Genomic DNA, 21,287 nt, shown 5'->3' with positions numbered 1-21,287 from the left:
GAATTATAATGTTTTCTAGTAGACTTTCACTCTTAAATGGTACTGCATTTTCAGAAAAGAAGCTTGCTTGATACAGTTATGTTGAGATAATCCCTTTTGATAAGTGAGCCACATGATCCTTGAAATATTAACATTTAAATAAATTAGATAAGCAGAGGATCAACGGTGGGCTCTTCAAGGGTTCTGAGATTTTACGTTATTACATTGAGAAATTAGACACGGATGAAACTTGAAATTGGAAAAAGAAGAAATCCAGCCACCTTGTGTCTCACTTCCATGCTCTATTTGGCAGAGACTGCCTGGTTTTGGGAAAAGAAAAATGTCTTAAAAATAAAGCCAAATAGTTGTCAATAAAAAATAAATAAATAAAGCCAAGGAAAAAGCCCCACATATTTTTGAGTACTTAACACACTCTTCTTTAGGATGCAAACAAAGTCAAATGTTTCTGAGCACTTCCCATCAATAGTGAGGGCAGGCTTGGCTGCTGTTCTTAAGCTCAACTGCAAAAATTAATCCTCTCAGCATTGTGAGCATCGTTCCCTCATTAATTGACGTGCCTTTCCCCCTTGAAATTCTCAGTGCTTCTCACCAGAGAAAATAATTTCAATTTAGAGTGTGTGGAAATGTGTCTCAAATCAGTTATATAGCATATTTGTATATTTGACTTTGGAGACTATAGAAAAACAGTTCCAATTTCACTGAACATAACCCATGGAACACAAACTACAATATGCGGATAATTGTAAGAGTTTTTTTTTTTTTTTTTTTTTTTTTGTTGTTTGGTTGGTTTGGTTTTTCGAGATAGGGTCTCACTCTAGCCCAAGCTGACCTGGAATTCATTATGTAGTCTCAGGGTGGCCTCGAACTCACAGCAATCCTCCTTTCTCTGCTTCTTGAGTGCTGGGATTAAAGGCATGTGCCACCAAGCCAGGGTGTAAGAGTTTTTTTTTTTTTAAAATTATTTATTTATTTATTTGAGAGAGACAGACACAGAGAGAAAGACAGGTTGAGGGAGAGAGAGAGAATGGGCGCGCCAGGGCTTCCAGCCTCTGCAAACGAACTCCAGACGCGTGCGCCCCCTTGTGCATCTGGCTAACGTGGGACCTGGGGAACCGAGCCTCGAACCGGGGTCCTTAGGCGTCACAGGCAAGCGCTTAACCGCTAAGCCATCTCTCCAGCCCTGTTTTTTTTTTTTTTTTTTTGAGGCAGAGTGTCTCTCTAGTCCATGCTGACATGAAACTCTCTATAGCTCAAGCTGTCCTTGAGCTTACAGGAATCTTCCTACCTCAGTCTTCCCAGTGCTAGGACTAAAGGCGTGCGCCTCCATGCTGTCTTAACAGGACCAATTTTTTAAAAAAAATATTTATTTATTTATTTATTTATTTATTTATTTATTTATTTATTTATATGTGTGTGTGTCTGTGTGTGTATGAAAGAGAGAGAAAGAGAGAGAGCGAGCGAGTGAGCTAGACACACACACACACAGACACACACACACAGTATGGAATATGTGTGTGCGCATGCAACTCAGGCCGTCTTGCCACCGCAAATGATCTAGATGCATGTGCCACTTTGTGCATCTGGCTTTATGTGGGTACTAAGGAATTGAACCCGAGCTGGCAGGCTTTGTAAACAAGTGCCTTTGACTGCTGAGCCATCTCCTCAAGTCAGGACCAATTTTTTTTTTTTTTTACCTGATAAAAATAATCATTTGTGTATGGTTTCCTTTTCACAAGCCAGGACTAGAAATATGTTTGGAGATGTAGTTGTAAAAAGGAGACTATGAATTATTCAGTTGTTAACCGCAGTAACTTCTTTAGCTACCATTTTGGCTTCTAATAATAGAAACAGCTTGGATGGATTCCTCTTGGAGTCGAAAAATGAGGAAAGCTGTTCATTCCTTTTAGTGCACACACCCACTAGAAGAATTTGAGAAGGGGAATATTTTCACTTTCTCATGTTTACCTGGATTAAAGAGTTTAGTATTTGTGCTTTTTTTTTTTTTTTTTACATTTGTATGTATAAGGCATGTGTGTGGTGTGGTGGTTGTGGTATATATGATGATATGTAATGTATGTACATTTGCATGTGGGTTCACATGCCCCCATGGGAGTGTTTGTGGAAGCCAGAGGAGAATATCAGGTGTTCTATTGTTGCTCATCCTGTGTATTTCTTTCCTTGAGACAGGATGCTTCCCTCAACCCAGAGCTTCTGTTAATCTGGGAGTGCCAGTGTTTCTCAGGTCTCCACTCCCTACCCTCCACAGATTGGGGTTATAGGCATGTAGTATGGCTTAAAATGCCCTTGTGCTTAAACAGCAAGCATTCTGACTCACTGAGCCATCGCCCTAGCCTTATTTGTGTTGTTTTAAATGAACACATTTATTTTATAATTAAAATATCACACAAAAATGTAAAATGGACCCAAGAGAAAGATGCTTAGGGCTAGAGAGATGGCTTAGGGGGTTAAGGCATTTGCCTGCAAAGCCAAAGGACCAAGGTTCAACTCTCCAGGACCCACGTAAGCCAGATGTACAAGGAGGCACATGCATCTGGAGTTTGTTTGCAGTGGCTGGAGGCCCTGACATGGCCATTCTGTATGTGTCTGTTTCTCTCTCCTCTCTCAAATAAATGAATACAAATAAAATATGAGAACTTTAAAAATATGTTTATGGCTTTAGTTAAATTGTGCAGTTCAACAAATGGTTCTTTTTGGTAATAACTGAAAAAAAATCTGTTTGCACGCAGGAACTAAGTAATAAACGTGTTGAATTGAGCATAGTTGAAGGAGAGATCAGAATCAATGCCCTTAGTTATAAAAATATGGTACATAATATTTAAAAAGTGAACACACTTCTTTTGGAGTTGGGTCCTATGCACTCATTACACATGAAAATGAATGCATTTTGTTAAAGTATTGGATCAATGGAATCTTCCTGCCTGGGAATGTAAATCATCTCTTTTTAACTCTAACCCACTGTAATTTGGTTTTAATGTTGATTCTAATCCAGGCTGTTTCTGGGGGCAACAGAGCACAATATGCCTCTTTATTTAAACCACACAATCTTGGCCAGTTATCCCCTACTGCAGCTCCATTCTAATTTGGTCACATGTGTTACTGAGGCAAGCCTGAAGGATCAGTGTAAAATGTGATGCCATAGTGGCAGCATGACCATTGACAAGGATGCTAGAGGTAGCATATATTACAAGTGCACTGCGTGTCTTCTCTTAAAACATATTTTATTTATTTATTTATAGAATGGGTGTGCCAGGGCCTCTAGCCACTGCAAATGAACTCCAGATGTGTGTGCCACCTTGTGCAGCTGGCCTATGTGGGTACTGGGGAATTGAACCTGGTCCTTAGGCTTCACAGGTAAACACCTTAATGACTAAGCCAGCTCTCCAGCTGAATACTTTTTAAAAAAATATATTTTATTTATTTATTTATTTGATAGAGAGAAAGAGGGAGAGAGACAGAGAAAGAGGGGGAGGGAGAATGGGTGTGGCCAGGGCCTGCAGCCACGCAACCGAACTCCAGATGCATGCGCCCTCTTGTGCATCTGGCTTACGTGGGTCCTGGGGAGTAGAACCAGGATCCTTTGGCTTTGCAGGCAAATGCCTTAACAGCTAAGCCATCTCTCCAGTCCCCCATCCCTCCAGCCCCCAGCCCCCCAGCCCCCCAGCCCAATACCTTTTTCTTGAGACAGGGTCTCCATATATAGCTCTGATTGCTCTTGAACTTTTAGTGATCCTCTTGCTCTGCCTTTCTAGGATTACAGTCATGATGCCTGTATTGGGCTTCAGGTGTGCATTTTGAATTGCAAAAGAGGTGTGAAGGCACTTGCCAGTCTCATAAGGCCCTTACTTACCAATTTTCCACAAGGGGTGAATGTCCACTCAGACGAGAATCTGCTCCATCTCTGCATTTCAACATCGCCAGTGGTACTTCATCTGTTGTGAAAGAAAGATGTAGAGCACCAGACTTCTGTCTGTATAGCTCCAAGCTTTTCAGACCCTGGAAATCTGTACTCTACAACACAGGGACAAATCTATTTGGAGATGTGGATCTATTTGTTTTTGAGACAAGGTTTCATGTCGCCTTGAACTCAGTATTATCATGTAGTAGAGGATGATGTTGAACTCCAGATCCCCCTCCCTCTCTCTTCCAAGTGCTGGGATTACAGATGTGCACTACCATGCCAGGTTTAGAGATGTGTATCTCCCATGATAGTCTTTGAAGTATGACGACGACTCCCTAGAGTATGTAGTCACACATCATTGCTACTTGACTTCTAGCTGAAGATTGATCTTCCTAATTAAGTTCTGCTTAGACAAATAGAGTGTAATCTCAGTTTATACCTTCTGAGGGACTTGAATATTATTACAGAGATCAGACATGTCAGTTGAGGGATTGAATAGGACAAGAGGGAAAAGAAGGAATTAAATTAAGGTGAGATGAAATGTAGCAATTTGCAAAGCAGTGAGTCAAACCAATAGTAAGGACTGGTCTCACCATAGACAACAATACTGCATTTTTCTACTCCTTGGAAGTGTGGACTTTCATTTGAGAGGCAGCTTTAAGGTATTGAGTTCCTAACTTCTATGAAGACTCCTGCCTGTGAAGCAGGCCTGAATACTACAAAACATGTAGTCTTCCTCATAGCTAGGAAAATGGGTGATGTTTATCAATAATTGCTGAGTGTGTATACAATCCACAAGCATGCTATATTTACTAACAAAAGAAAACACAGGCTGGGCATGATGGTAGTGGTATGTGCTTGTAATCCCAAAACTCAGGAGCTTGAGGTGAAAGGATGATAAGTTTGAGGCCAGTTTGGGTTATGCACCAAGTTTCAGGCCAATCTGTGATACAGAGAATGACCCTATCAAAAAAATTAACAAATATTTTTTGGGGAAATATATATTGTTATAAATATTTACATTGTAATCGAATCAGTTTACATCTTCTGAATGCAAGCTGGGACTTGGGAAAATACAGACATATATACATACATACATATGTAATTGAGGAAAAATTGGAAAGCAAAGGCCTTGTGAGACTAGCAAGTACCTTCATACCTCTTTTGCAATTCAAAACATAGCATAGGCCTCATACCTGTAATCCTAGAAGGGCAGAGCAGGAGAATCACTAAAAGTTCAAGGACAATTGGAACTGTATATAAACATACACACGTGTGTGTGTGTGTGTGTGTGTGTGTGTGCATGAGGGTGATTGCACACATATGCCCGCCATGGCATGTGTCTGGAGGTCAGAGGATAATTTTGGGTGAAAGTGTTCACCTCCACCTTGTCTGAGGAAGGCTCTGTTCTCCTTGCTGTTCACTGTCAGACCTGGCTCTTGAGCTTCCCGTAAACTCTCCTGGCTCTGGCCTCCCATCACCATAGGTACACTGGAATTGCACACATTTCTAATGTGCCTGGCCTTTACATAGGCTCCGGGAATGTGAATTCAGAACTCATGATTGCACAGTATGTGCTTTATCCACTGAGCAGTCTCCCCAATCTCTGAATTATATATTGAAGAAAATCTCAATTTGGGATTAAAAACTCACCCTCAAGGAAAAATAACAGAATTTTGGAAAGCAATGGTTTAAGGGTTGGTGCCACTGGGATGCTGGTGCTCACCTGTAGCCCCAAGCACTTAGGAGGAGTTCAAGGTCATTCTCAGCTGCATGAGACCTTGGCTCACAAAAGGGGGTGGTGGTGCTTTGTATACATATGATTGGCTTCCTCGTTTGCCAGACCTTACATAGTTCCCTCTTCCTTCTTGTTTTATAAGGATTTTCTTTTTTTTTTTTTTTTTTTTTGTATTTTGAAGTAGTGTCTCACTCTAGCTCAGGCTGACCTGGAATTCACTATGTAGTCTCAGGTTGGCCTTGAACTCACAGCAATCCAACTACTCTGCCTCCTGAGTGCTGGGATTAAAGGCGTGTGTGCCACCACGCCCAGTTTAAAAAATTTATGTTTTAATACTTGGAATATACTAGGTGTTCAGTAAGTATTTATTGACTAGATAATAAATTGAGTTCTCATGAAATTAATTTTTAAATTTTCCCTTTAATTAGTTCGGATATCTAACAATCTACATGTAGCTTATTGAGAATTAACTTTTATTCATGGAAATAACTGCATAGTGGATAAAAACTGATAAACAAAGCTAGATCTCCCCTAGCACAGCATTGATTGAACTTGTTAATGCCAAGCTAAAACATCCATGTCAAGGCTGTTTTGTTTTGAGACTGGGTCTCATTCTGTAGCCCAAGCTGTCCTGGAATTTACTCTGTAACCTAAACTGACTTTCTTAAGGCAAGCATCCTGCCTCTATGTCCTGAGTGCTGAGATTACAGGTATGAGCCACCACACCAGCCTCAAGTTAATACATACATACATACATACATACATACATACATACATACATACATAAATGAAAGGTGTGAGAACTTAGGTCTCATGATATCATATGAAAGCTATTCTTGACTTTTCAGTCCCAAGCCACTTCTTGTTTCTGATGATACCTGAAGTCTTCTGGTTTGATTGGATTTTCAGAGTGTAAGCTCTGCACATGATGATTTCCTACCTGCAACTTTCTCCAAAGTGATCTGGGCAGTCACTTCACTCCTTTTGCTGAAGTAAATGATTTTGCAGCATTTTCATTCCTCAATCATATCATTCTATAAAAACAAATTATTTTACCAGGTGATGGAAAATGTATGAGCCCGGGTTTATCAAGTCATACTAGTAAAAAGTGTTTTGCCCTTTCTTTCTTTTGGAGAAAGGCATGACAAAAGGGCAGGTGCTCCTGGTGAAAGATATATGTGTTTGAGTTTTAGATTAGGAGGATAGATTGATAGTCAGTGGGCTCCTGCCTATAAATAAAAGCAGAATTTAACGGTGTATGGCTAAAGGTCCAAGTTAGTTGTTCTAGAGTCAAGTTCAAACACAGGAGTTCAGGAAGAGGGAAATGCATTGAGTAGTGGGGAGTAGAGTTTAGGGAAAGCCCTGAAGATGAGAGACATTTGGATTGGGCCCTGATGGAGGTGTAGGCTTCAGATGACTGAGTGAAGTTTTCAAAGAAGTATAAATGTCAGAGAGGCACAGTGAAGGAAGCAAAGTCTTCTTCTGGGGCATACAGAGAGAGGATAGTGAGAAACGATGGGCTTGCGTGGGTGGAGACAACTTGAAAGGCATTTGGATGCTATATTTTGAGAAGGGTAGACTTGATCTTTTGGGGGTATTTTTTTATTTGAAGACAGGGTCTCACTCTATACCCCAAGCTATTCTAGAACTCACTATGTAGCCTATGATCACCTTGAATCTTCAGAGATCCTCTGTCTCCTGAGTGCTGGGATTATTGGTTTATGAGCTTGATCTTGCAGGAAGTTTTAGGCCGGGCTATATTAGTGTTTTGGGGAGTGTGTGGTAAGGGATATAGCTCAGTGGCAGAGTGATTGCCTAGAATGCACAAGGCCCTGGGTTCAATACCCAGTACAAAAGTTGCTTATTTTTTTAAACTTTTTTTCAGCTTCCATACTTATAGACAATAAACCATGATAATCCCCTCCCCTCTCCCACCTTCCCCTTCACAAATCCATACCCCACCATATCCTCTCCCTCTCTCCATTAGTCTCTCTTTTGATGTCATAATTTTTTTCTTCTATTATGAGGGTCTTGTGTAGGTAGTACTTGGTACTGCGAGGTCATGAATATCTAGGCCAATTTCTGTCTGGATGATTGCATTGTAACCAGTCCTATCCTTCCTTTGGCTTTTACATCCTTTCTACCACCCTCTTCCACAGTGGACCCTGAGCCACTTCTCAGCACAGCGTTGCCTTCTGAGTTATCCCAAGGTCACTGTGATCTGAAAAGAGAAGCTTCCCTAACCAAAAGTTAGAGTATCAGTGATATCTGGGTATGAATGTGAAGGAAAGTGCTTGCAGGGCAGTTTGGTGAGCATAATATTTGCATTTAGCCAGACAAGAAGAGGCGTTACACTCCTAAGGTTCATGACCTCCCCCACCATAGGCTTTTGATTGGGTTTTCAGTACCAGGTATGTATTCCTTCTCATAGAGCATGCCTCCAGTCCAATTAGAGAGGAACTTGTTTCCCCCATAACAGACGCACCACTATTGCACCTGTTGGCTCATATGGCCTGGCTGGCTAAACTTGAGGCTTGCTGTGTCCACTGCTTTCACTGCTGATGACATCTGTCTCCCATATGGCTGCATAGAGTGCAGCTTTTTCCAGCTTTCTGCCAACTGATCTACAGGGAGGTTTTCAGATTAGCCCAAGTTTGATTTCTTGGTGACTTTGCAGCCCAGGCATGTGGAGTCTTCAGCAATAGGGTCTTACCATCTATTTCTGGTGGGAAACCAAGAGGCTTGGAAATAGTCTATAAAGTGTTGGGGGTGCCAAGGACATCCCTGGTCAATAACTCACTGGAAGGTATCCCATTCCTGGCACTGAAATTTTTCTAGTAACAGTCTATGACTTCTGGTTGTGCTATTATTCAAAAAAAGTTGGTTATCATATGAACTATTAACAATATACTACATTTTGATTAACCCTCCCCCACCTTAATTTTACTCAATTTCTTCCCTTGACCTCACTTATGCCATTCTACCCCAGTAATCTGTTCATCTACTTATAATATCATCCCCTTAAGTCCTCCCTCTCCTCCCTCCCTTATAGCCCCTTTCTAGCTTACTGGCCTCTGCTACTGATTTTTACTCCAACTCACACACAAGTCTGAACATTTGTAGCTAGGATCCACATATGAGGAAGAACATGTGGTGCTTGGCTTTCTGGGCCTGGGTTACCTCACTTAGTATAATCCTTTCCAGGTCCATCCATTTCCCTGAAAATTTCATAATTTCAGTTTTCTTTACTGCTGAATAGAACTCCATTGTATAAGTGTACTACATCTTCATTATCTATTCATCAGTTGAGGGACATCTAGGCTGGCAATAAACATGGTTGTGCAAGTGTCTCTAAAGTAGTGAGAAGATTCATTAGAATATATGCCTAGGAATGCTATAGTTGGGTCTTATGGTAAGTCTATTTTTAGCTATTTCAGGAACCTCCACACTGATTTCCAGAATGGCTGTACTAGACTACATTCCTGCCAACAGTGTAGAAGGGTTTCCCTTTTTCCACATCCTTGCCAACATTTATTATCATTTGTTTTCTTTATGGTAGCCATTCTGACAGGAGTGAGATGGAATGTCAAAGTAGTTTTAATTTACATTTCCCTGATGGCTAAGGATAGAGAACATTTTTAAAGATTTTTATATGCCATCTGTATTTCTTCTCTTGAAAAGTTGCTTATTTTATTTCTTTATTTGCTTGATGGGAATGGCTATCCTTTGAGCCATGGATACTAACTGAAAACATTATATCTGATCTCTCTGACTTGTAAGCTCCTGACTGCCCAATTCACGATGCTTGGATCATTTCCAAGATGTATATCCCAGTTTTATGTGTGTGTGTCCATATATGGGCCCATGCATGCCACTTTGCCTATGTGAAGGTCAGAGGACAACCTAAGGGATTTTTCATCTCCTTCCAACTTGCTTGAGACAGTTTCCCTTGTTGTTTTTACTGCTGCATGTGTGCCAGTCTGGATTCTCCTGGTTACACTTCCAATTGATTTGGGTGCATTGGGATCATAGATATGTGAGCCACTTTGCGTCTACTTTATGTGAGTGCTGGGGAATTGAGCTTGAGCCATAAGGCTTGCAAATATGCACCTTTAATTGCTGAGACTGAGAAGGATAGACTTGATATTTTGGGGGTTATTGCTGTCATTTTGTTTTAAGACAATGTCTCACTCTGTACAATTAATTAATTCACTAATTACTCAGTTAACTAATTGATGTCTCTGAAAATGATATACTTTTTTTTGAGTCTCACTGTAGCCCATGTTGACATGGAACTCACCATAGTTCCAGGTTGGCCTCCAACTCACAGAGATCCTCTTACCTCTGCCTCCTGAGCTGGGATTAAAGGTTCATGCCACCATGCCCTGCCTGAAAATGACATACTTTTGAAAAAGATGATTCACACAGAGATATAGGCAAGGACTGCCATTTTTCTGCCAAACAAACTGGTAAAGATTATATTTAAATTAAAATGGGGGCTAAGGAGATGGCTCAGCAGTTAAAGGTGCTGCTTGCAAAGCCTGTGTGCCCATGTTCAATTCACCAGCACCCATGTAAAACCAGATGTACAATGTGGTACATGCATTTGGAGTGTGTTTGCAGTGGCAGGAGGACCTGGCACACCAATCATCTTCCTCTTTCTCTCTCTCAACTTGCAGATCAATAAATAAAATAAAAAAAAAGATGTGGTGGGAATGAAGCCTAGTAGTAGAAGTGCTTGGATGGCATGTACAGATCCCTAGGTTTAATCTCCAGCACCACATAAACTTAGTGTGATAGTGCATGGCTGTCATCCCAGCACTTGGGAAGTAGAGGCAGGAGGATCAGAGGTTCGTGAACATACTCAGCTATGTAGCAAGTTTTGTTTATATATTGACAATTTCATCCATGTGTATGATATATTTTGATCTTACACACACACTTATTATCCCCTTACCCTCTCCCATTCCTACTAAACATCTTCTTCCCAGCTAATCTCCTTCTTACATTCATGTCTTTTATTTATTTGAGAGGGAGGGAGGGAGGGAAAGAGAGAGAGAGAGAGAGAGAGAAAGAAAAAGGAAGGGCACGTCAGGGCCCTCAGCCACTGCAAATGAATTCTAGACGCATGCACCGTCTTATGCATCTGGCTTACATGGGTCCTGGGGAATTGAAACCTGGGTCCTTTGTCTTTGCAGGCACCTGCCTTAACTGCTAATCCATCTCTCCAGCCTCATGTCTTTTTTAAAAAAGAAATTTATTTGAGAGAAGGAGGGAGAGATGGAGGGAGGGAGATACATAGAGAGAAAGAGAGAGAGAATATGGGTGTGCCAGGGCCTCCAGCCACTGTAAACGAACTCCACATGCATGTGCCACCTTGTGCATTTGGCTTATGTGGGTTCTGGGGAATAGAACCTGGGTCCTTAGGCTTTGTAGGCAACTGCCTTAACCACTAAGCCATCTCTCCAGCCCACATTTGTGTTTTCTTCTAACCTACTGAATTAAGTTAAGATTGTTTGCATGGGTGGGAGGCTATGTAATGGTGCATGGGCAAGCTGCCTGTGGCTATATCGCTGACAAGCATGATTCACCCTTTTCCCAGAAGCCAATAGCTTCAGCAATGATTTTCTTCAGTTATGATATGTAATCTATTGAGAGGATTTAAATTTTCTTTAAATAATCAAATATCTATTGAGCTCCTACTATGTATCAGGAACTGTTCTATACACCAAGGATACAGGAATAAAAAAAATACACTGATGTCATGTGTCTTATATTGTAGAAATAATGTTTTTCTGATAGCACATCCTATCAGTCAACAAGTAAGTGGGCCTGCCAGTTGGAATCTAAGAGTGATTTAATACTCACAGAAGAAATAAAGACAATATGCAGATAGATCACTGGGGGCTTACACAGCATCATGCTGGTTGGAGTTGTTCTGAAGAAACATCAGTAGGACTTGATGGAAACCAAGTACAGGAGCTGCTGGTTAAAGCAGCTTGCAACCATTCCTTTGTTCATGGTCCTAATCTTTCTTTGAGTTTTGTTGTGCAGAGCTCATTTACCAACCGTGTCTCCTGTAACTGTAATTCATAGTGGACTGATTGCTTCTACTACATTTTAGGGCTCCCCCCAATTGCCAGAGGTCCATAGGAAAGCAGGGGCTTTAAAGATAAGCCTCCTCACTAACTGCCCAGATGGTTACCCCATTAAGCAGGCAGGAAGGAGCTGTGGATGACTGACACTTCTGAGAAGATCTTTTTTATGTTTTCCATGGTCCTCACATCACAGACATCCAAAATAAATAGTTCCGTGTGTCTAGCCCATTTGCTCATGCTTTACATGAAAGGAGAAGGGAAAAACTTTAAGGATTTTTGGAGTTGATTTGAAAACACATGGCTAGTTACTGTGAAGAGTTGAAATACATTATTTAGTGAAATATAAAATGGATTATTTTCCAAATATTCATTTGTGAGTTGTTGTTAGGAACACAGAAACATTTCCCCATAGAAACAAGATTTTACATGGTGATTATGTTTTCTGGCTGGTCCACAACAGCCTGTTTAATACTTAATGTGGCTAAACCGTAGAACTCACAGAGACTAAGTAGCAGGTGTGATGCCATGTCTCTGGGAAAATGTGTTCTGCATTCCAATTTGGAATACTAGGAGGTCAGTCCCTTTCTTAGAAGGGATGGGAGCGGCAGCTGGGGAGACTACCTCCACGTCTGGCATACTTCAGCAGCTGGGGCATCACCCATATACCCCCATCCTTGAAAACTAGCAACCAGTATGTCTCTTGAGCAAGCTCTGGTGACAGGATCATGGAGAGGTAGTGGGTGAGCCCCAGTGCCTGCCTGCTTGTGAGGCAGCTGGTTCTTGGCCTCCTGCTTCCTGTCCTTGGCTTAGCAAGCACTATTGACAAGAGAGTTCATCTGTCCTTTTCCTTCATGCCTTTCTCTTTCTGGAAAGCTTATCCTTAGCCAGATGTCATTCTCTTTTGCTCTTTAAAAAAGTTCCCTACTGCCCCCCTCCAATGTGTCATATCCATTCCCTTTTTCCTGAATACTGAACACTCAACAGAAGATAAATCTTTGCTGTGGAGAAAGCAGTTACCCCAAAGATGGAATAATGGGGAAGAATGAAGTCCTGGACTGTGATGCACTGAGCTGGGGTAGCCATCATTAAGTAGGCTTGATGAATTTGGAAGGCAGTGTGAACGATGAGGGCTTGAGCTCAGATCTTAGATTTTGTTCTAGGAGATCTACAGGGTGGCACTTCCTGACTCTGGATTCTGGGAGGTTCCAGTTATTGAGGAGCCTCTATTAGTAGCATAAAGTGACTGTATAGAAACTCACAGAGATACATAGGAACATATGCTTGCTTGAATTTGGTTTTCTTGTTCTGAACTTGATTAGAACTCACTGGTCCTAGCCAATTGGCCTGCTGATTACTGATATAATCATTGAGTTATTACACTGAAAATAAAACAAGCACACAATTACTTTTCCTTAATTCTTCGGCAGTTATTTTAGAAATGCAGAAGTCTTTTATCTAACCTTTTCATTTAGAGATGAAAGAGCTGAGGCCATAATAGGTAAGGACTTGTCCAAGTTCGCAAAGCTAATTCTTTGTCTTTTGTCTGGCACATTTAGAAATATCAAATAAAATGTTTAGGGAAATATATTCCTATATTAATTTTCCATTTAAATTTTATCTTCTATAAACAAGAGGAACCAATTTAAATATAGCAATTAACCTAAAAAAAGGAAATACATAGAAACAAAAGAACATATAGATGGTTAAATTGTCCACAATCCAAATGCAACTGTGAAGTGGCAGGAAGATAGAGAATTTATAAATAGGTCATTTTAAGTCATATTTTGAAAAATCAGCATAATTCCTTCAGTCCACAATTACCCCAGACTCCTTTGCATTATGTACAATGCAGTCTATTTCATTTTTTTTTAGGCAAGTCCAACAGACTGGCCTTTTTGTACAAGGGAAAGAGAGAGAGAGAGAGAGAGAGAGAGAGAGAGACAGACAGACAGACAGACAGACAGACAGAGAGGGAGAGAATTGGCATGCCAGGGCCTCCAGCCACTATAATTGAATTCCAGACACTTGTGCCACCTTGTGTGCATGTATAACCTTGGCTTGTGTCATCTTGTGCATCTGGCTTACGTGGTACCTGGAGAGTTGAAAATGAGTCTTTAGACTTCACAGGCAAGTGCCTTAACTGCTAAGCTAACTCTCCAGCGCAACACAACCCATTTGTAATTTATATATATTCGAACTGGGGATGGAAGCCAGAGCCTTGCATATGCTAAGCAAGCACTATAACCCCAGCCCTACTTTTCACTTCTTTTTGGTTCTTCCAGGTAGTGTCTGACTGTATCCCAGGCTGACCTGGAATTCATTATGTAGTCTTAGGGTGGCCTCAAACTCATGGCAATCCTCCTACCTCCCTGAGTGCTGGGATTAAAAGTGTATGCTACCCAGCTCTAATTTTCACTTTTTGAGATAGGGTCTCAGTAAGTTGCTGAGGCAGGTCTTGAATTTGTGATCCTCCTGCCTCAGCCTCCTGAGTAGTTGAAATTATAGACCTGTGCACCAGGCCTGTCTCAATCTATCCATTTCCATATGGAGAGAGTGCTATGACCATACAATAGGGATGTGATATCCAGTCTAGTTAGTAGTTCATTTTAACAAAGATTAAGATATTGACATTTTGGTTTATGAAGTAGCCTTTGGTGAACATGGCTAGTGTAAGTCCATTCTCAAGAGTTCAGTCTCCATACGAGGTTTGAGACCTTATAGATCCAGCGAAAATTCTGCCTTTGAAATCCTTTACTTGGATGATGGAACACCAGGCCTTTCACTGAGCTCTTTTAGTCAAAGATTCCTCTCATTTTCCAGATGGGATGGTCACAGGAAACTTGAACTGTCTTCCTAAGGTCCCTACAACTGCTTAACAGTGACAAAGCTGGGACTGAAGTCTGGGTGTTTTGACCCTCAGACAAGTACCTCATGTAATTACAGCTACAAGCAGACATCAAATCTTGTTCTCCTAAATTACTGAAATGGAGGAAATAAAAGTGTAATAAATACAGGGTCTGATCTTTTAGGTTTGTTCCACATCCATTGAAATATTTATTACTTTGAAACCCAACAGAGTACAAACACCATCCACTATATTCCAGTGAGGGAAACACCAGTGGGTACTGAGTCCAGCTTCTGAACTAAGAGGGTTATTTGTTATTGCCTTTGTGCCTGCTTTTAGTGGGAGCTGTGTGGAAGCTTCTCAGGTCACATTCACAGAATCAGGAGGAGTGCCTTTCAGTGAAATATGACTAAGCAGTTCAGATTTGCTTTCTGTGTCATACAGTGTAATGACATTTCCTCCAAAGTTCAGGGGTTAACAGGGGCATTATGGTTGGCTGTGAGGATTTGAGAATGTGATTCAAGATGAGCTAAGTTAATTTAAGATTTTGTTTAATAAGAGCTAAAAGAACAAGAAAGAGCTGGTATGTTCCTGAATATTTGGAATGTTTTCTTTTTTTAAAAGATTTATTTATTTATGAGAGAGAGAGAGAGAGAGAGAGAGAGAGAGAGAGAGAATGGGCATGCCAGGGCCTCTGGCCACTGCAAATGAACTCCAGATGTATGCGCCATCATGTGTATCTGGCTTGTGTGGGACCTGGAGAATCAAACCTGGGTCCTTAGGCTTTGCAGGCAAGTGCCTAACCACTAAGCAATCTCTTCAGCCCAGTTCCATTGCTTTCTTATTCTGTGACTTAATCACTCTGAATCTTAGTTTATTCATTTAGGAAATAATTGTTGGGAGAAATAAATACAGTGGAAAAATTAATTCCAATTCATGACAGGTCTACCCTCATGATCTAATCACCTCCCAATGGCACCACCTCCAAATAGTAGCACATTGGTAATTAGTTTTCAGTGTATGAGCTTTGGATGACACAAACATTCTGGTCATTGTAATATACATGTAATCTCTAAAGACGGTGCCAGGCAGATGACAGGGGCCCAATAAACCTGTAATGGTAGTTATAAGGCTTTTGAGGGAATGAAAAAGGTGATTGTTGGAATTTTTTTCTCCTGTCTTCTTTGCTTTGGCTAGTTTATGGGAGTGATACAATAGCATACATGCTGAAACTGAGCTACTCCCAAAGGATCCATTTGTAGAGTCATAAAAATATTAGCATCTGTACAGTTGAATACTGGCAGATCCTCAAGAGTTCAGAATTAATACCCGGAATTTAGTGGATGGAAAATAGGTATTGCTGTCATTGTGAATATTCAAAATGGAAAAATGTGGAGAAGCATTTAAAAACTGAATATCTTGGGCTGGAGAGATGGCTTAGTGGTTAAGCGCTTGCCTGTGAAGCCTAAGGACCCCGGTTTGAGGCTCAGTTCCCCAGGACCCACGTTAGCCAGATGCACAAGAGGGTACACGCATCTGGAGTTCGTTTGCAGAGGCTGGAGGTCCGGGTGTGCCCATTCTCCCACTCTCTGTCTATCTGCCCCTTTCTCTCTCTGTCTGTCACTCTCAAATAAATAAATAAAAATAAACAAAAAAGCCCCTGAATATCTTGTCAGATTTCATCTGCTCTTGTCAGATTGGATCTTAGGCTGGCTATATGTGAATATTTATTAAAAAATTCTTAGCCAGGTGTGGTGGTGCATGCATTTAATCCCACCACTTTGGAGGCAGAGGCAGGAGGATCACTGTGAGTTCGAGGCCACCCTGAGACTACTTAGTGAATTCCAGGTCAGCATGGGCTAGAGTGAGACTCTACCCTGCAAAAAAACAAAAAAACAAAAAAAAAGTCTTTCATGTGGTTTAATTCTTGCTGTTCCCATTGCTTACTCAGAGTAAAGTAAGTGTTTTGTTGTTTTTAAACTTGAGCCTTATTCATGTGATAGTTGAACTGATACCTAGATGCCATCTAGAAGTAATCTAAGAAGTTTGATCTGTGTCACAGTAGCGGTAAAATGAATGGAGGGTGGGAATATTGCTATTTATCTGACCTTCGTGGATCCAGCTGGAACTAACTGGCTTATTTCTGAACCAAAACAACTATAAAGAAAGATCAGCTAATCTGAGACTCAGTCACATACCAAACACTAGCCAGGCTAGTGAGGCTTACAGCGTACTAGAAGATGATAGCATCATGACTTTGTCATGACGTGGCTTTGACTTAAAAAACTACTTTGGTAACTTACATACAGAACAAATATACACATTTACTTTTCCTTTCAACAGGTTCCAGTTTTTGCAAAAGGAAAGAAGAATCGGTTCTCCATTTTGTCTGAATAAATAAGTGGCATAAGGACTGGACGTAATAGCTTGCCCCTGTAATCCCAATGCTCGGGAAGCAGAGGCAGGAGGATGATTGAAAGTTTAAGACCAGCCTAGACTATTTAGATTTCCAGGCTAACCAGAGCTACATAGTAAGAACCCGTAGTCTCCCCCACAAAACCCCACACAAACCAAAGTAAACAAAAAGAGGGCCGAGGGTGCAGCACAGTTGATAGAATGCTAGCCTACCGTGCACAAAACCCTGAGTTTAAGCTCCTGCGCTGCATAAATTGGGCATGGTGGTGGATAAGAGTTCATGCCAGTCCTTGGCTACATAGCGAATTTGAGGACAGCGTGGGTTACATTAAACCCCATCTCACAAAAAAGGAAACGAGAAGAAAAAAGGCAAAAAAGAAAAAAAGTGATGTTAGTCCTTACGTGGCCTGTGCTGTGCTTCATGTTTCTTTGTTGTCTTCACCCTTCTCTTCCTTTGAGGGAGTTTTCCTTGCTTTTTCCCAGGTGGGCACCAGTCCCGCTGGCATTTCTCATCTCTACACTTGACCTCAGACTTATGTACGCTATGGTGTAAATGACTGATAGTGACTGAAAAGTGATAGGCTTCATGCAAAGAATCCTTCTCATTTTTGTAGAAGACTAATCTCATATTGGTGGAAGAAAGATCTGGAGTAGAATGTGTTATGTTCAATTTGTGGTGGATGGTGTTCACAGTTGTATCTGATCTTCCAAATGCTGGGAAATAATAACCCTTTATACTACTTTTCTGCCAGTCCCTAATGGCCTCTTGCAACTCCTTCCTATATAAGTTTCTGGTGTTACAGCAAAGGTTTACAGTGAGAATAGTGTCTGTGGACAATCTAGAGTATGTTTGGGTTTTCTCAAAAGGGAACTGGTTGCTGTCCAGCCAATTTCCTCAAACACATGCAGTGTCTGTCACTGTGTACTTCATTTTATGATTAGTTTATTTGTTCTAAAATTCAGTCAAGCACCAGGACAATTGAATAATTCCTGTGTTGCCACTTATATGCAGCCAATTAACCTGGGCAGGGAACAACTAAGCAATTGAAACAAGGGGGGATTGTAGCAGTTTTTACTTTCCTGCCTTATTCTACTAGTATTTACTTCTGCTTGTTATTCTAGAATCTACCCACCTCCCCCACATCATCCATTGAACAAATCTACATGCACACATCTAGTCATATTCCCAATGGGAATTATTGACTAAAAACAAGTGAACTTTTTCTTTATGGCCATTTTGGCATGGATGCTATTAATATTTCCCAGGGGCTGATTCAGTAAGTTTTGAACCATCCATTATTTGAGAGACCCTCAGGAGTCTGTGGCATCTTGTTCATCTGTTTTGAAACTAACATAGAACTCTTTTCAGTTTATTCCTGGAGAATTTTGAATTTCATATTGTAGCATTCAGGAGTATATTAGGAATGTAGTATTTAATTGTTCAGTAATATTAAGACATTTAGATTCAACTGGGCTCTAGTAATTTTAGCTTTGAACGTGCACATTAGATAAATAGTAGGGTTGTGACTTTTTTAAACAGGTAGACTTCTGTCGGTCACATTTGCTTGAAACTTGAAAATAAATGGATATTATATGATTTAGTTCTAGAAATAAAATTTAAATATTACAGAAATTACAGAATATGTACAAAGCTGGATATGGTATTTCATGCCTATAATTCCAGCAGTCAGGAGCCTATTTAGATACTAGCATTGTGATTTCAAGGCCATTCTGGGCTCCAGAGTGACCAGTTTGGCCTAGAGAGTGAGATACTGTTATTAAACAAAACTCTAATGCCAGGCATGGTGGCACACACCTTTAATCCCAGCACTCGGGAGGCAGAGGTAGGAGGATTGCCGTGAGTTCGAGGCCACCCTGAGACTCCATAGTGAGTTCCAGGTCAGCCTGGACTAGAGTGAGACCCTACCTCAAAAAAACAAAAAACCAAAAAACCCCCAAAACCAAACAAAACAAAACAACAACAACAACATCTCTAACCATCCAGGACGAGGTGTTTTCTGAAGGAGCATTTCCATTCAGAAGGTAGGTCTCTAGTTACTTATCAATATGAATATATGCACTGTTATTTTTTTCATACAGAGTCTCATGAGTCCAAGACTGACCTTGAACTACCAATGTAGCCAAGGATGCCCTTAAACTTCTGACCCTTCTGCCTCTAACCCCTGGGTATTAGGCTCAAAGGCATGTACCAATATACACAGTTGATGGGGCCCTAGGCATGGAACACAGGGTTTCATGCATGCTAGGCAAGTGCTTTACCAACCGAACTATATCCCAGGCCCCCTTCTTCTTTTTTTGTTCTAGCTATAGGATCTTGCTATTTAGAACGGGCTCGCTTGGAATTTGCTATGTAGACTAGGCTAGCCTTGAACTTTCCTCCAACATACACGTTTGAGACTATAAGAAATGTCGATATATTCTAGTATACAGAATATATTTTTTGAATCCACATTTTATATGGTATTTAAAACTACTACAGGGGCTGGAGATATGGCTGAGAGGTTAAGGTGCTTTCCTACAAAACCTAATGACCTGGGTTCGAATCTCTATACCCACATAAAGCTAGATGCACAAATTTGGCACACACATCTGGATTTGTTTGCAGTGGCTGAAGACCCTGGTGCACCCATTCTCTTTGTCTCTCTTCTCTCTCTGCTTGCAAATAAAGAAATAAAATATATTAAAAAACTATTACAGGTGATTGGTGTCTTCATTAGGAACAGTAGCTTATTAGAACAGTGGATAAAACTGGCAAAGTACTATTTTTAAATATTTTTATTTATTTATTTGAGAGAGAGAAAAAGGGACAGAGGGAGAGAGAGAGAGAGAGAGAGAGAGAGAGAGAGAGAGAGAGAGGGACAGAGTGAGTATGGGTGTGTCAAGGCTTTTGCCACTGAGAAGGAATTCCAGATGTTTGTGCCACTTTGTGCATCTGGCTTTATGTGAGTACTGGGGAATCAAACTTGGGCCATCAGGCTTTGCAAGCAAGTGCCTTTAACCACTGAGCCATCTCTTGGTTCCCCCAAATGGATTTTTTTGTTTTTTTGTAGTAGGGTTTTGCTCTAGCTCAGGCTGACCTGGAATTCACTACATAGTCTCAGGGTAGCCTCAAACTCATGGCAATCCTCTTGCCTCTGTCTCCCAAGTGCTGGGATTAAAGGCATGTGACACCACGCCTGGTAAAAGTGGCATTTGTTTTGAGCTCAGGTCTTACTTTGTCATCCAGGCTAGCCTTGAACATACAATCATCCGCTTGCTTCAACCTTCCAAGTACTGGGATTATTGGTGTGAACCACTACTGCTGGCCAAAGGGGAATTTAGCTTTTACCCAAAATGGTACTGCTGAGGGATGAGTAGTATAACTGAAGGCCATAGGTCATAGCTAGAAAGTCAGCTAAGGCCAGGAAAAACCTATATTCTCATGCCGACAAAGGATCAAATCCTCTCAGTTCAAAGGAGGAGCTGAGAAGGGCAAGATGAGTTAGCAGATACCAGGAACTTGAGGCTGGAGGCAAGAAGCTGACCTTGGCAGAAAGTTTTGCGACACAGATTTGGGAACCTAAGCAGCTGAGCAGCAGCAGGGAGGAAGGGGAAGAGAGCTTGGCACTTGTGACTGCCACTAGTGAGTGCAGCGAACAGAAAGCGAAGTAGAGAGCTGCACCTGCTGAAGTGTGGATGCTGAGGACATACTGGAGGTGACAGGCAGTGACTGTAACCCATGCACATGAGCTTCCGGTAACTGGCTGAGAATATTGATGTAATCCCGTCAGAAGAGTGGCTCTGAGTGTGCACTGTGCATTTCCTTGTGGCCAGTGCCTTCTCAGCTTGCCTCTCATTTCCCATTGCGGCCTTGTTCTGACTCAGTGATGGCCCGCCACATGTCATTAGGCAGCTCAGCCGCCACTTTCATTTCTCCCAAAGGTATGCAGAAGTTTGCATCTTGGCTTGCACATATTTCTTCTCTCAAGAGCTGGAGGAAGAGGCCTTTTCACAGTGTTGTTGGTTGAGTTGACTACTTACAGTGTCTGATAGTTTCAATTTTACTTTCTAACAGGTATTTGATCCTGATGACCTTTATTCAGGGGCCAATTTCTCCAAGGTTTTGAGCACTCTTTTAGCTGTCAACAAAGCAACAGAAGGTATGGTACTTGTGATTTATGAATTCGGTGACATTTTTAGATCTATGAGTTTCTAGAGCCAGCTATGGCCAGAATTGTTCATTAATACAAATTTCTTCCCCCCTAAATACAC

At 41.1% G+C, this 21,287-nt stretch overlaps 1 protein-coding gene across 2 annotated transcripts in view; it reads left to right on the top strand.

The window, feature by feature from the left end:
• Arhgef6 (Rac/Cdc42 guanine nucleotide exchange factor 6) overlaps nt 1-21,287 on the top strand; it is a 164,790-nt gene that overhangs the window by 21,589 nt on the left and 121,914 nt on the right. For both annotated transcript variants that reach the window (XM_045140179.1, XM_045140180.1), the window contains one exon: nt 21,091-21,175. In XM_045140179.1, coding sequence (XP_044996114.1) covers nt 21,091-21,175 — 85 coding nt within the window. The remainder of the gene's footprint in view (nt 1-21,090; nt 21,176-21,287) is intronic.

The sequence above is a fragment of the Jaculus jaculus genome, chromosome X (assembly GCF_020740685.1).
Source record: "Jaculus jaculus isolate mJacJac1 chromosome X, mJacJac1.mat.Y.cur, whole genome shotgun sequence".
Lineage (NCBI taxonomy): Eukaryota > Metazoa > Chordata > Mammalia > Rodentia > Dipodidae > Jaculus > Jaculus jaculus.
This window is presented reverse-complemented; position numbering and strand designations above follow the sequence as displayed.